This window comes from Spermophilus citellus, assembly GCF_964194105.1.
Source record: "Spermophilus citellus genome assembly, chromosome: 4".
Taxonomy (NCBI): domain Eukaryota; kingdom Metazoa; phylum Chordata; class Mammalia; order Rodentia; family Sciuridae; genus Spermophilus; species Spermophilus citellus.
The window spans coordinates 54,357,001-54,370,081 of record NC_138185.1 but is presented as its reverse complement, the minus strand read 5'-3'; the positions used below and the strand labels follow the sequence as shown (position 1 = coordinate 54,370,081).

The 13,081-nt window shown below is 47.6% G+C and overlaps 1 protein-coding gene across 1 annotated transcript in view; it reads left to right on the top strand.

Annotated features, from left to right (window-relative positions):
• The first annotated feature begins 2,166 nt into the window (after positions 1 to 2,166).
• Positions 2,167 to 13,081, top strand: part of ALDH1A3 (aldehyde dehydrogenase 1 family member A3) — a 36,216-nt gene continuing 25,301 nt past the window's right edge. Inside the window, exons 1-3 of the mRNA XM_081289891.1 lie at positions 2,167 to 2,421; positions 7,189 to 7,293; positions 9,775 to 9,915. Of these exons, the coding sequence (XP_081146017.1) occupies positions 2,323 to 2,421; positions 7,189 to 7,293; positions 9,775 to 9,915 (345 nt within the window). The 5' untranslated portion in view covers positions 2,167 to 2,322. The remainder of the gene's footprint in view (positions 2,422 to 7,188; positions 7,294 to 9,774; positions 9,916 to 13,081) is intronic.

The following is a 13,081-nucleotide window of genomic DNA, read 5'->3' as shown; positions in this document are numbered from 1 at the left end:
GCATTTACCTTCATGCCTGCTACTGAGAGGCAAGCTGAGGGGAGCAGAGGTAAAGCCTACTGGTCTAGACAAGCCTAGAGACAGGCCCACCCCACTGACCTGCCCTCTCAGGGCTGTCTGCTAAGTGTTTGCTCTGATCTCAAGCTCCTAGTATCACATGGGGAGCTGCAGGTGAGCCAATGGATGCCATTGCAATTGGCTCCCAAGGCTAGATGCCTCAGATCACCAGGGTGGCTCTGGGTGTGAGCTGAGGCGGTTTCTATTCTTGACATCACAGCCGGTAAAGTGGCAGCTTTGAGCAAACAAGCTCTTAACACTAAAGGAACAGAGTTCAAAGTCCCAATCCCATCTTCCCTCCCCCCACCATTTATCCAGCAATTAATGAGCACAATTCCTCTATAAATTTTCTGATTTGTTGTTCTTGTTATTGTTAAGCCCTGGACAAGTGCAATACATCAAAGATCCCAGATACACTCCTGGAATGGGAATTCAGTTTCAAAATTTCTCTAGGTGCCACCCCCTGAAGCTTAGTTCACCCACCCGCCTACAGTCCCTGACCATTGTGCAGGGAGGGTCTATCAATAGCTCCTACAGGTCCTCAGATACTGGAGTTCAGCATCCAGTCAGATGTGCTGGTGCAAGACATCTGCCCAGAGTTTTCAGGAGACCTAAGTGGGAGCCACAGGGCCAGTCAGGAGGTCAGGGAGCTCAAGAATTGGCAAGAGTACCTGTGAAAAGAGGTGGCTTCCCTCTAGGATTCACTAGTGTTAGTGTGCCTAACATCAAAGACAGATTCACAGATGTTGGTCTGCCAAGGCCCACTCGGCAGACCCATTATCCCCCTTTGCCAGCTTCACCTGCATATTTCAACCTATAATTGCTCAATCCCTTTCTACCATCAGGTGGCCGGTGGTCAAATGGTGACTTTCCAAAAGCTTAAAAACTTATCCCGCTATCCAGAAGACACCCAATGATACTGCAGCCAGGAAGGGGACAGATGGACACTGAGGACACTGAAAAACAGAAGAAGCCTCAGGAAAATAGGAGAGCCCCACCACACAACTGTCAATCGCTTGAGATTACTAACACAAGGAGATGGACCGAAGAGGCTGAGCCTATAAAATCACTGATTTTATGGGGAATTCATACCTTGAATCATTGTTCCAGCCACCTGAGGAATGGCAGGCATCAGAAGCCATTTCCATGTCTCACATGGGACCTGGGGCAAGTCCTTAGGTTTGGTGGTGCGTTTCCAAAATGGCAAAATAAAAAGTTGGATGTGGCTCGCTCTCCCTGGCAGTTATGAGCAAAAGCTTCAACTCGGAAAACAATTAGCTGCAAAGATCGAATGTGCATTTTATTTTAATCATTTTTAAATTTAAATCATTTTAATCGAGGTAAAATTTATGCATTTTAAAAATCAAAATAATTTCATCCCAGGGGCTGGACTGGATGGTGGTATGCGCCTGCGAAGGGAAGAGGCCCAGCAGGCACCAGAACTCCAAAGCTCAGCGCATATGCAGAAAGGGCCTCACACTTCTCTTTCTCCTTCTTTGCTTGGTTTGTGATGCCTCAAGGCCGCTGGGAAATTCCGGGCCAGCCGGCCCAGGGTGGACACCGGCGTCCTGGCTCTGGAGGGCTGGAGTGCAGCAGGCATCAGTCTTGCCAGCGCTGGCCTGGCAGCTGGACCCAAAGCGTAGGCTCCTAGGCAGCGACGCTGGGGGTGCCCCGCCAGACGCCCATTCTCTCTGGCGTTACCAGAACCCACAGCTACCGACCTCCGCTGCGCGCGCGGGCCAAAGTTGGGAAAGTGCGGATCCGCAGGGGGCAGGGGGCGCGGCAGGTGCAAACCCGCCCGGCTGCGGGGAGACAGCTGAGAGCTGCTGTGGTCCCTGCACCCAGCTCCCTGCCCCGGCTCGGTGTCCCAGCTCTGGGACTTCCGGAGCCCGGCGGCGCTTCGCAAAGATTGTCCAAGGGCAACAACCCGGCGAGAACGCGAGGCGCAGCCGCCCGAGCGCTCCGCACGCGGGCCGCGGAGCCGACACCGGGCCGGGCGGGGGATGGCCGGGCTCCCTCCGGGGCGGCGGGCGGGGTGGGGTGAGGCGGGCCGGCCCCCTCCCCTCCCTTCCGCACGCCCGCCCGCCCGCCCGCCCTCCGGTCCTACGGTCCTGCAGCCAATTAGACGGCCCCCTCGGGCGGGAGGCGTGGGGCGCTCCATAAAGCAGCGCGGAGCTGTCACCCCACGAGCAGGCTGCGCACCGCCCAAGCTGAGCCCGCACGCCGCAGACTCAGGCGCCTCGGGCCGCCGAGCGCGGAGGAGCCATGGCCACCACCAACGGGGCCTTGGAGAACGGGCAGCTGGACAGAAAGCCGCCTGCCCTGCCGCGCCCCATCCACAACTTGGAGGTCAAGTTCACCAAGGTGAGGTGGAGGCGCCTCCCACCCGACGGCTGTCGACTCCGGGCTGAGCTGGGCCGGGGGCGCGGGGCGAGGAGTCAGCAGGCGGGAGGTTCTCTGGACTCTTCCTAGACCCAAGCTTCTTTGCCTGGGCCAGCGCCTCCCGAAACCGCACCCTTCAGGGGGCATCCCGGGTGGAAACCCGCGCCCCAGGCAGGCTCGAAGGCGGCGGGGCTCGGGGCTCCAGGCTCTAAGCCTCAAAGCAGGGTGAGAAGACAGTGCAGGGTTGTAACCCAGGGCAGCCCCGACGTGCCCTTGGAGGGCCCTCTTTGAAAGCGAATGGAGGTGAGCCCTGAGGTGACTCGCTGCACTGTAGTTTCTTTGCAAACCCTGAGGATGGCTTCCTGGGTTGAAAGAGTTGGGCTTTGGGAGGGTCTGAGGTGCCTGGGAATTCCCAGGAGTCTGAGAGGAAGGACCACATGGGAAGCCTAAACTGGGCAGCAGAACCTCAGGAGCAATGAGACCTCAATGGCAACTTCTATGCTTAGCTGTATCCGGTTTACCAGCCGAACTTGGGAAAGAAGAAAGGAGTTCACTGATGAAACTGTCCTGGTATTTACAGACCAAGAACATGTTCCCCAGAGTTCCAGATCTGGGTCTGGGGATGCTGTGTGTGGCAAGGTCTAAGCTCCCAGGCTCTGTCACAACCCTGCGGTGCTGGGCTCTCTGCTTCTTTACGGCTGTTTCCTAGGACTCTGGAACTCTGGCAAAGCAGTGAGATCACCTGCCTGGGGCAGAGGAACATGGCGATGCTGGGAGCAGGGGCCAAGGAGAACTAGGGAGCAGCAGACAGCAGCCTGTCCTGAGAGAGGACAACCCCAGGGCTGTCTGGGATTCTTTCCTCTGATCTGACTGGGAGGGGGCACTTCAGGGGCTCAGGCCCAAGGCACCTATGGCTTTACTTCTCCCAATTTTGTCTCCTCTTGTCTGTAGTTACCAATTCCAGCTAACACAATGCTTAGAAAATTCCCTCATCGATTTTACTTTCAAAAGTAGCAATTATCTCTCTCAAATAATTTTAATCAAGCAAAGAAAGTGGCAGGCCATTATGTGTGGCCTTCAGGTTTTGGTCTCTTGGCACTTAATTCCCAAAGTGGGCTGTGTAGACGTTTAAATTACTTGACATTTAGATTGACTGTTTTCAGATGGCTCTGTAATCTACAGCAAAGACTGAAAATTGTTTTTAATGTAGTTTCCTTAATAGTATCAGCCTCGAAGGGAAAATTCCAACCCACATTCTGAGAACGGTTAGAATAGTGCCTTCATTTTTTCAGACCCTAACTCTGCGGTGTTTGGCTGCTGTCATTTTTGGGTGGTGGCGTTTTGCTTTTTAAAGAGTTTTGTAAAACTATAGAAACAGAAAGTGAAGGTATGACCGTCCTTTAGCTTTGTACCTTATTAGTCTTGTCCGAGTAATCTAGCCACACATGAAAAGTTTCCCCTTTTCTCTGTGATTCCTTAGGACCATTTCGGTGTGTAAATGTAGCCCTTTTGGAGGAGGAATTTAGGAGTTTCACAGAGCAATGAGTGACTGTTGTCCTAGTGGGTGTCCCCTTTGCCCATTAAAAAGAAGATGTATGATTTACCATATACGAAGGAAAGGTAGTGAGATGCAGAAATTGAGCTGGGAGTCTTAGAGGGCTTCAACTGCCTGACGACATGTGTACCTTTCACACTCATGGGGGACAATGTTGCTGTCTGCTCTGTCCCTGCCACTAGCTTAATTTTTTCCGCTCTTGTCCATAGAGGCTTCTCCTTAGCAGCCTGAGTGGCTGTGGGTGAGCACTCCTTCCTTGGTCAGGAAGACTCAGGCTGAGAGACAGTGGGGCTGCCTGCTCAGGGAATAAGTAGAGAGGAGGAGGAAGAGAGGCTGAAGTCCAGCATTGAGGCCCAGGGCAGACAGTTGGCTGGGTGGAACATGTGAGCCAGCAATGGTCTGCTATTTTTCAAAACGGGTGCGCCTCGCTCTTGGAGGATCAGTTTGAGCCCTGGCCTTGATGGTGTGATTTCCAAGGTGAACCAGCTTCCAGAAGGAGGCCTTTGTCAAAGCCTTTCACTTGTTCTCAGATTTTAACATTGAGAGTAGGGTCGTGCAATGTGATTTTGGTGAGGGGAAGGTAAGGTCCCTCTAGAGACCCCCACAGACCTCAGAGGATACCAGCCCCTTTCATTTTACGAGACTCTTGCTTTATAAAGTTTCCTCCAACATCAGAGATTCTCTTTCAAGCTTTGTGCTTCGTTCAAATGCCAGTTTATATTATCTCTTTTATGGAAAATAAAATTCCCCCAAATCTCCTGAAAAAACATATTCCTTTTGAGCTTATCTGAGTGTCCTGACACCCAGTGGAAATTACTGAAAATGATGCCAGTAGGATTCACTTGTGTGACCACCATCTCGACCTCTGTTCAGGGCACCTTCCAGGTTTGTGCTGATCCTTCCGTAAAATATGAATTCTGTCTACAATTCAACGTTGCTTAATTTTATACCCGATAAAGTTTATTTCACACCAGTTCACAAATCAAGAAAAACAATCCCCTTCCAGACCCTTTATCCTGATTTGGGGTTCAAAACAATACGGCCAGCGTTGTCAGTAGACTACATTCATGGGCCCTTTTCTTATTTGCGTTTTTGTTTTTGTTTTAGTGGAGAGAAAAACCAACAGTAGAAACCACTTACAAGATTGCTTCGTAGGGTAGGATAAAGAAAATAACTTTGCTAAATTAAAAACATTGTGATGAGGAGATATGGTTAGAGTCAAGCGGTTTGAATTTTTTTTTTAAGTTGTCAGTTAGCAAAGACTATGGATCAATGTCACAAGCAACCAAGTTAAAAAAAAATTTTTTTTTGGAGGCGCATGCTTGGAGATGAAGTATAGCAGACATCCGATCGTTGCAATCTGTTTCCATCCCCCCTATTTATATTCTTTCTTGCCACCTTCTCACTTTCCCTCCCCCTTGGAATTGATACCAGGAAGGCCTAGAATCAGCAATTTTCGCTGACCGTCTCTATTATCTAACCCACGAAATTTCATCTTGCTATAAATGGGCCTCTCTTCCCGGCCACACTTTCCTCCCCACACTAACCTAACTCCTCTTCTCCGCTTATTAATTTCTCACTGTTACCGACTGATTACTTGCTGCGTGGCAAAAGTGGACTCTTGGATTTGGTTTCAGTGGAAGAATAAACCTGTAATTGAAGCCTGGCCTTTTGCTCACATGCTTCCCTGGGGGCCTGGCCTCACAGGGAAGGTGCTGAGCTTCTAGAAGTCGAATGGGCGAGTTCCTCTGGAACCAGATGCTCTCAGCTCTGGACTCCAAAAGAGAGGGCAGGTGGTCTCTGCCCACCTGCCAGGCAGAGCCTCTCTTCTGCTCATGGTCCCCACCAGAGGCGGCCTGGGTTCCCTTCCCGATGAGCAGCGGAGTTGATACAACAGGGCCTACTCCAGAGAAGTAACCAAGCCGCACACTGGAGGAGATGGCTCCCTTCTCTCATCTGTCGTCATTGGAACTCGAGTCAAGTGTTCCCAATGAATCAAATTCACAGTCATTGAAATCGGCCCCATAGTGATACAACTCTAATTTTAAACAACTCAAAGAGAAGCAGAATACAAATATATGTGTATGATATCATCTAGATACAAGAATGAAATCCCAATGCGCTAGTTCTGTCCTTAGGAATGATGGAAGGCATTGTGTGTGATTTCTGCGACTGGGGTCTTTCCCCGTGACAGGCTGTGCTGACAAGGCCCTCCCAGAGATGCAGCAGGACCTTATCTGTCCTCTCTCAGGGCAGAAAGGACCTCAGTGCTGTCAGAAGGTGCTTAGTACATTATCCATCATCTCTGTTCCTAATTCTTTCCCAAAAGCCCTTTCTTTTAATGTGGTTAAAACTTAGAGGAAACTAAGAGTAAATAGTACATACATCTCAGTGCATGCATAGGCTTTGCAGATTCTTTTTAGTTTGCTCATGATGTCTTTCTTTTTTTTTTCATTCTTATTTTTTAGCTGTAGTTTTACATAATTGAGGCTTCCAGTGAAGTGATTTTTTGTGCATAATTTCTTGGGTTCTGGATATCAACAGTGTTTTGCTACATGACTTAATATAACCTGAAAATTTTCTATCCCAGATTTTTAACTTTGTATTCCAACACTGGTTTTTACCAAGCCCAACAGGAAAATAGACCTTTAAAAGGGTATGCAAGGGAAGGATGTGCTGATGTGTGTTTATGAAGACTAGAAGATTATGGCACGATCCTCCTATAAGTCAAGGTCCTGTCAGTCCTGCTGGGGTTGCAGGAGGAAGAAGGACAGGGACACTCACTGCTTATACAGTGCCCCCTCTTCGGGGGCAGGCAGATTGCTCGCCACTTTCTATACCCAAACCTGCTTCATCTTTCCCCAAAGTCTATGAGGGTGTAGGATTCACTCTACCCCCTCTATTTAACAATTTAAATTTTGTGAATCCAGGTTATTGTTATAAAAACAATAATTTAGAAAAACTCCAATCAATTTTAGTTCTACTGTGACAACTTGGGTTCTAATTCTGAATTTGATCCAAGTTGGTGACTTGGTCATGTGACGGGATGTTCTGTCTTCTCCGGGTCTCATCTGTAACACATCCAGGGGGAGGTGGGAGAGAGGGTGGATAAGACGTTACCTAAGGTCCTTAGCATGTTGAAATTATATGATTTTGATTTAAACCTAATTCGTTACACTTCCTTTCCTGGTTAGATATTTATCAACAATGACTGGCACGAATCCAAGAGTGGAAAAAAATATGCCACATATAACCCTTCAACTCTAGAGAAAATATGTGAAGTAGAAGAAGGAGATAAGGTAGGTCCCCCCCCCACCCCGACTCCTCAGTAATTCAATTATAGATAAATGAAGGATAAGGAAGCGGTGTGGTTTAGCTGTAAAACAGATTGGGCCCACCCTGGGGGTAGGGCCTGGGTAATCGCACTGGCCCATTGGTATGTGCAACTCAGACACATGTTCTTGAATGGGATCAATTACAGACGGTCTTTGCAAAGAGTCACTCTCCTTTGATAGATGTTTCCCCATCTATGAGGATGACCTCAGCTATCCTCATCACGTGGCTAAAGGAAAGGTTTTTATCAATTATTTGAACCTGGAGTCATTAAAGACTCTTTCCAGAAAGCATTTCCGGCTGGGGTGTTTCACCAAACGCAGCATTCTGGCAGGAGACACTTAAAAAAAAAAATACGCTTTCAGGAAAAAAGAGTTACAATCCAAGTGATGTGGAGGTAGTAATAATATCATGTAACCATCAGATTTCTTTTGTACTAGAAACTTCCATGATTGTGTAAAGCTGAAGTCTATGTAACCCTGTTGGCTAGGCAGGGTCTATGTTATCCTATAGAAGCTAACGAATATTTCAAGGCCATAAAGTGTATTTTGAACTGAAAGATTAAAGGTCTTGTACAGAAAAAAGGGAAACATGACCCCTTCTTCAACCACTAGAATACTGAACAGACACTCTTTTTTTTTTTTTTTTTTTTTTTTTTTGAGATGGGGGTCTCACTATATCATCCAGGCTGGTCCTGAATTCCTGGATTCAACCAATCCTTTTGCCTATATTCTTCTTCTTCTTCTCCTCCCACCCTTGGATATTCAACCCAAGGCCATGTATCACTGAGCTATATCCCCTTCCCTTTTTTGTTTTTTATTGTGAGACACAGCATTGCTAAATTACTAAGGCTAGCCTGGAACTTATGATCCTCCCGACCTAGCCTCTGGAGTAGCTGGCACTGGCATTAGAGGTAGGCACCATCATGCCCAGCTTGGATACATTTTTTTTTTTGGTACTAGGGATTGAACCAATGGGTACTTAACCACTGAGCCACATTCCCAGCCCTATATTTTATTTTATTTAGAGGCAGGGTCTCACTAAGTTGCCAAACTGAGGCTGGCTTTGAGCTCAAGAACCTCCTGCCTCAGCTTCCTAAACCACTGCACCTGGCTGAATAGACATTCTTAATCAGTGTATTAGTGATGTTGAAATGGTTGGGTATTGGTTGTGTAGGTGAGGTAGGCTTGGATTTTCTCCCACCAGGGAAAGTCTTGTGATACATATGCAATGCACAGTGGGTCGCCCACATAGACACCCCTCCATGTGACTTCTTATCCTAAACTCTGTTTTCTAAGAAAGTAGCACAGGAGCCCTGCAGGGAGGGCATGATATTAAATGGGATTCCCACTTGATGATTCCCAAGTGTCCCACATGGGCATCAGGGAAGAAACTGAGACTCTTGCCCCACCACATCCCCTGCAGATGGAGAGGTCCTGGCCTCCACCCCAGAGCCCAAAACAAGGAATATAGTGACCCAGTATCTCCCATGCCAAAGCTTTTGCTCACCCCCATGCAAACTTTGGAGACAGTCCCAATCCTTGGTGCAGTCCCCATCTGACTGATGTCCTGTGTTCACTGCCTGATGCACCTCCCCAGGGGTAGGGACTCAGAGCGACCTTCAGGGTGGATCATTAGCCATCAGCAACCAGAACCTTGAGGCCCATTTTCCTGAAAATGAGGCTAGGTGATGCTCTTCTCGATAACTCTGGCTTTTTTTCGTTTTAAGAAGGCGATTCAGGGCTGGAGGTGTGGCTCCATGGCAGAGCCCTTGCCTAGTGCTCAAAAAGCTCCAGGTTCAATCCCCAACCCCTCCCACCACCACCACCGCAACAAAGAATAGTTCCTTTGTAATTATTCTCAGTGTACAAAAGAGAGCTCCTTGTCTATAAAATGATGCAACAATTCTGTACCCATGGGGTACAATGAGGCTGAAATCAGAAGGCCTTCATGGCTGTCACAGCCGCTGCCTGACTTCAGATGACTGCGGACTCTTGAAATGTGATCAGCTCTTCAATCTACAGAAGCATAAATCCACCCCCCACCATCAGCCCTCTTGGGCCACAGTGGAAAATCTTTTCATAGTTGAGTCACCAAGAAAAAGAGTCAAGGTTGGTGACTTTATGAAAATGCTCTTTGAATCAGAAAGGAGGTTAATACTTGGCCGTGGTAGAAATTTTGAAAAAGACTTAAGATGCAAAGGAAAAAGAGAAGAACACCCCCCCCATTCCCTCACATCCATGCAAACTTTGGAGACAGATCCTTGGTGCAATCCCACCCCCATCCCCACCCCCATTCCTACATTCGGGTGACTTAAGTTTAGCTTCGGTGCTGGACCCCCCTCGGTGCTACAGTGGCTCCACGCTGCTGTTCTCTGTCGCTGACAGCAGAGTGGTCCCAAACTGTAGATGCATCAAAAATGACACTCTGTCATTTTGGCCACTCAGCCTGATGTGGACAAGGCTGTGGAGGCCGCACAAGCCGCCTTCCAGAGGGGCTCCCCGTGGCGCCGCCTGGATGCCCTGAGTCGTGGCCGGCTGCTGCACCAGCTGGCTGACCTGATGGAGAGGGACCGCGCCATCCTAGCCGTGAGTAGACTTGGGGCATTTTCACGTGGGGACCGTGACTGGGTGGTATCCTGGTCCCACCTATATGTTTATGTACTCAATATTTTTTCTTTTTCACATTGACTTCCTTTAAACTTCAATCTAACCTCATCCTGAATACAGTAGTCCCCCCTTCTCTAAGGTTTCCCTTTACATGACTTCACTCACCCAGGGTCAATCCTGGCTCAAAAATATTAAGTGGAAAATTCCAGAAAAAAGAAGCAATTTATAAGATTTAAATAACTTACTATAGTGTATTGTTATAATTGTCCCTATTTTATTTTTAGTTATTATTGTTAATCTCTCATTGTGTCTGACTTATAAACTACATCTGTATCATAGGCATATGTGTGTATACGAAAAACATAGTATTATGGGGTTAGTTACTCTCTGCAGTTTCAGGTATCAAAGGGACTTAAAATATGTCCTCCATGGATATGAGAGGTGGTTGCTGTAATAATATGCATGTAACTACAGATTTAATGTGCTGGTTGTGGGAGGGTGCTCTTATACTTATTGAATCACTTATAGAAAAAATAAACTAAAATCATTTCTGTATTACTCCTGAATTGAGCAGGGGTGAGCCTGTGTGGAGTGGTGGTCAAGGCAGGATAGCCTGGTTATAGGAAACCTCAGAGAATGAAAGATCTGGGCTTAAATCTTAGCGCTGCCACTTACTAGCTATGTGACCTTGGACAAGTTTCTTAACATCTCTGAGATTTATTTCTTCATGTGAAATTTCACTAATAATGATGTCTAAGCATTGTAAGAATGTTCCCATTTAAAATCCTTAACAGAGTTCATGGCATTTAGCAAGCACTAACTACATGATCATTCTGTGGTTATAATAGTTATAATATTAATTGTTGTAATAGTGCTATGTGAAGACCCAGGTTCTAAAAAACCGAGCTTCATGCCCACTGGCCACTAATTTTTAGATACCTTAATTCCTCAGCTGTAAAATGGGGACATCTGCTGCCCAGCCCATGAGGTTGAAATGCCCCATGAGACGAGGCTGGGAAGGCCTTCATATGTTGTAAATGTGTTCTTTAACAGGATCCTCAGAACTTTCTTTGTGTTGAGGTGGGTGACAAGAGGACACTTCAGGGCCACTGGCTTGCAACCTACACATCCATCCTTTGTATGCTCAGACTCCTGTTTTTAAAACTTGTTCTAAACCTTGAGGCTCAGTTTGTAGGAGAGGAATTTTCTTTGGGGCCTTTGATTTGGAAAAAAAAAAAAACAGCTTTTCTGATGTTGAGAATAAGAAGCACCTGTTTAAAGGCTGGTGTCAGCCAGGACATAGAGTTGCTTTTGTCTCTGAATATGTTTGTTGGAGGCAGAGGAACTCTTGGGTGCATTTCCCTGAGGGCACCTCTGCAGAGAAACCAGAGCCCCTTTCCTTCCCCCTTCCTTCCTTCCTTCCTTCCTTCCTTCCTTCCTTCCCTCCTTCCCTCCCTCCCTCCCTCCCTCCTTTCCTCCCAGTGGCCAGTGGTTTGTTGGCTGAATCTGAATCCAGGTGAGGATAGCTTCCTCCTGAGCGAGCGAGCTCTTCTCTCCACAGAGCCTCTGGTTTCTTCCTGCACCGAAAGCCAGCCTCTCAAGTTGCCACTCTCAAGTTGCCAAACTGGCTTTTTCAAAAACATTTCTGTTTTCACCCTGCATGAGCTCATCGGTCTGCAATGTTGTGTGGACTAATAGCAGGCTGGAGAGGATGTGCCCTGGGCACCCCTCCCCACCCTGTCCTCAGTGTCAGCATCATCCTGGGAGCAGCAGCGGCTGCAAGGCCACCTTCCTCTTCATCCGCTCCATTGTCCCAGCATGGCTGTGTTTTGATAGCAGCTGAGGAGCATTGAGGAACTCCCGGCAAATCTCCCCTGCCATCAGAACCTCGCTGTCCACAAGAAATAAGATCCAGCTCTTTGCCACAACATGAAAGGGACAAGGGAATTACAGGCAAATATGGTTTTTGAAACTCCAGCCACATCACAGGCGGGCTCCTCACTCTCCACCTTGATATGGTTTCCTGCGTTCTCAAATAGAAAGTGCTTCTCTCCTTCTTATTCTCGGGCCGGCTTTGTGGCTTGACAGAGCTGGGTGTTTATTGTGGTCAGTGTTTGGAAACAGATGTGGGGGAATCCAGTGGCCCCTGACTTTTTCTCCCTTGCAGAAGCACCCCAGGCGCAGGCTCTGGCTCTTTGGGTGCTCCTTTTGGCAGCATCCAAACAGGGGCTCTCCTGCAGCTTCTCCCTGTCAACCTGTGTGCCATTTCTGGGTTCTGTCACTTAAAAGCCTGGACATGCAGGCCATGCAGGGCAGTTCCCACCTGCCACACCTTTCTGTCCTTCTTCAGTATCTCATGGTTGCTATGTCTTAATTATTCAGAAGGCATTTTCTTTTTCCAAAAATGTGAATAAACTTAGGAGTAGCTGTGGTTTCCTTTGGTTGAGCCACCACCATAAAGAAGCATAGCCTCCTTGTACTGGTGGTGCAGCCTTCTGGGCTCTGATGCTCTTTCCAGGGCCACACTGGCCAGCCCTGCTGAGAGGGAGGAGCCAATGCCTTCCCCTTTTCTTTTGTTAAGTAGCTTAAGAGGCAACTGTTCCATTCAGTAGCTAGCACTTGGTTTCTCAGGTTCCTGTCCACTCCTTCACCTGGGAATTTTTTTTGTTTTTTAAGAATTTTCTGTCTGAACCTATTGTGACCTGGATTCCATAAAACTAACCTGGAAAATTCATATTATCACTCCAGGAAGTTCATGATGAAGCTAATAATTTAAAACACACACACACACACACACACACACACACACACACACACACACAATGCTTACTGAATGCTTTCCATGTAGCTGGCTTGTAAGTACTTGACCTCAGTATTTATTATCCCATTTAAGAGATGAGAAAACTGAGGACCAAAAAGGGTAAGTAACTTGTCCAAGGTCACCCAGCAAAAGGTGGAAAGCTAGGATCAGAGGCAGTTAACAGTTACGCTGCAAATTTACCCACAAAGTCAAAGTCTTCTCCCTCGTCTTATTCCAGAAAAGAGCCAAGAATAAACTCCTGGTTCCATCAACAGGCAGATTCTGTCTGGAGTAGCTGTGTCCTAGAGACCTTTTTGGTATTATTTGCAATTGCTAAGTTTTTTT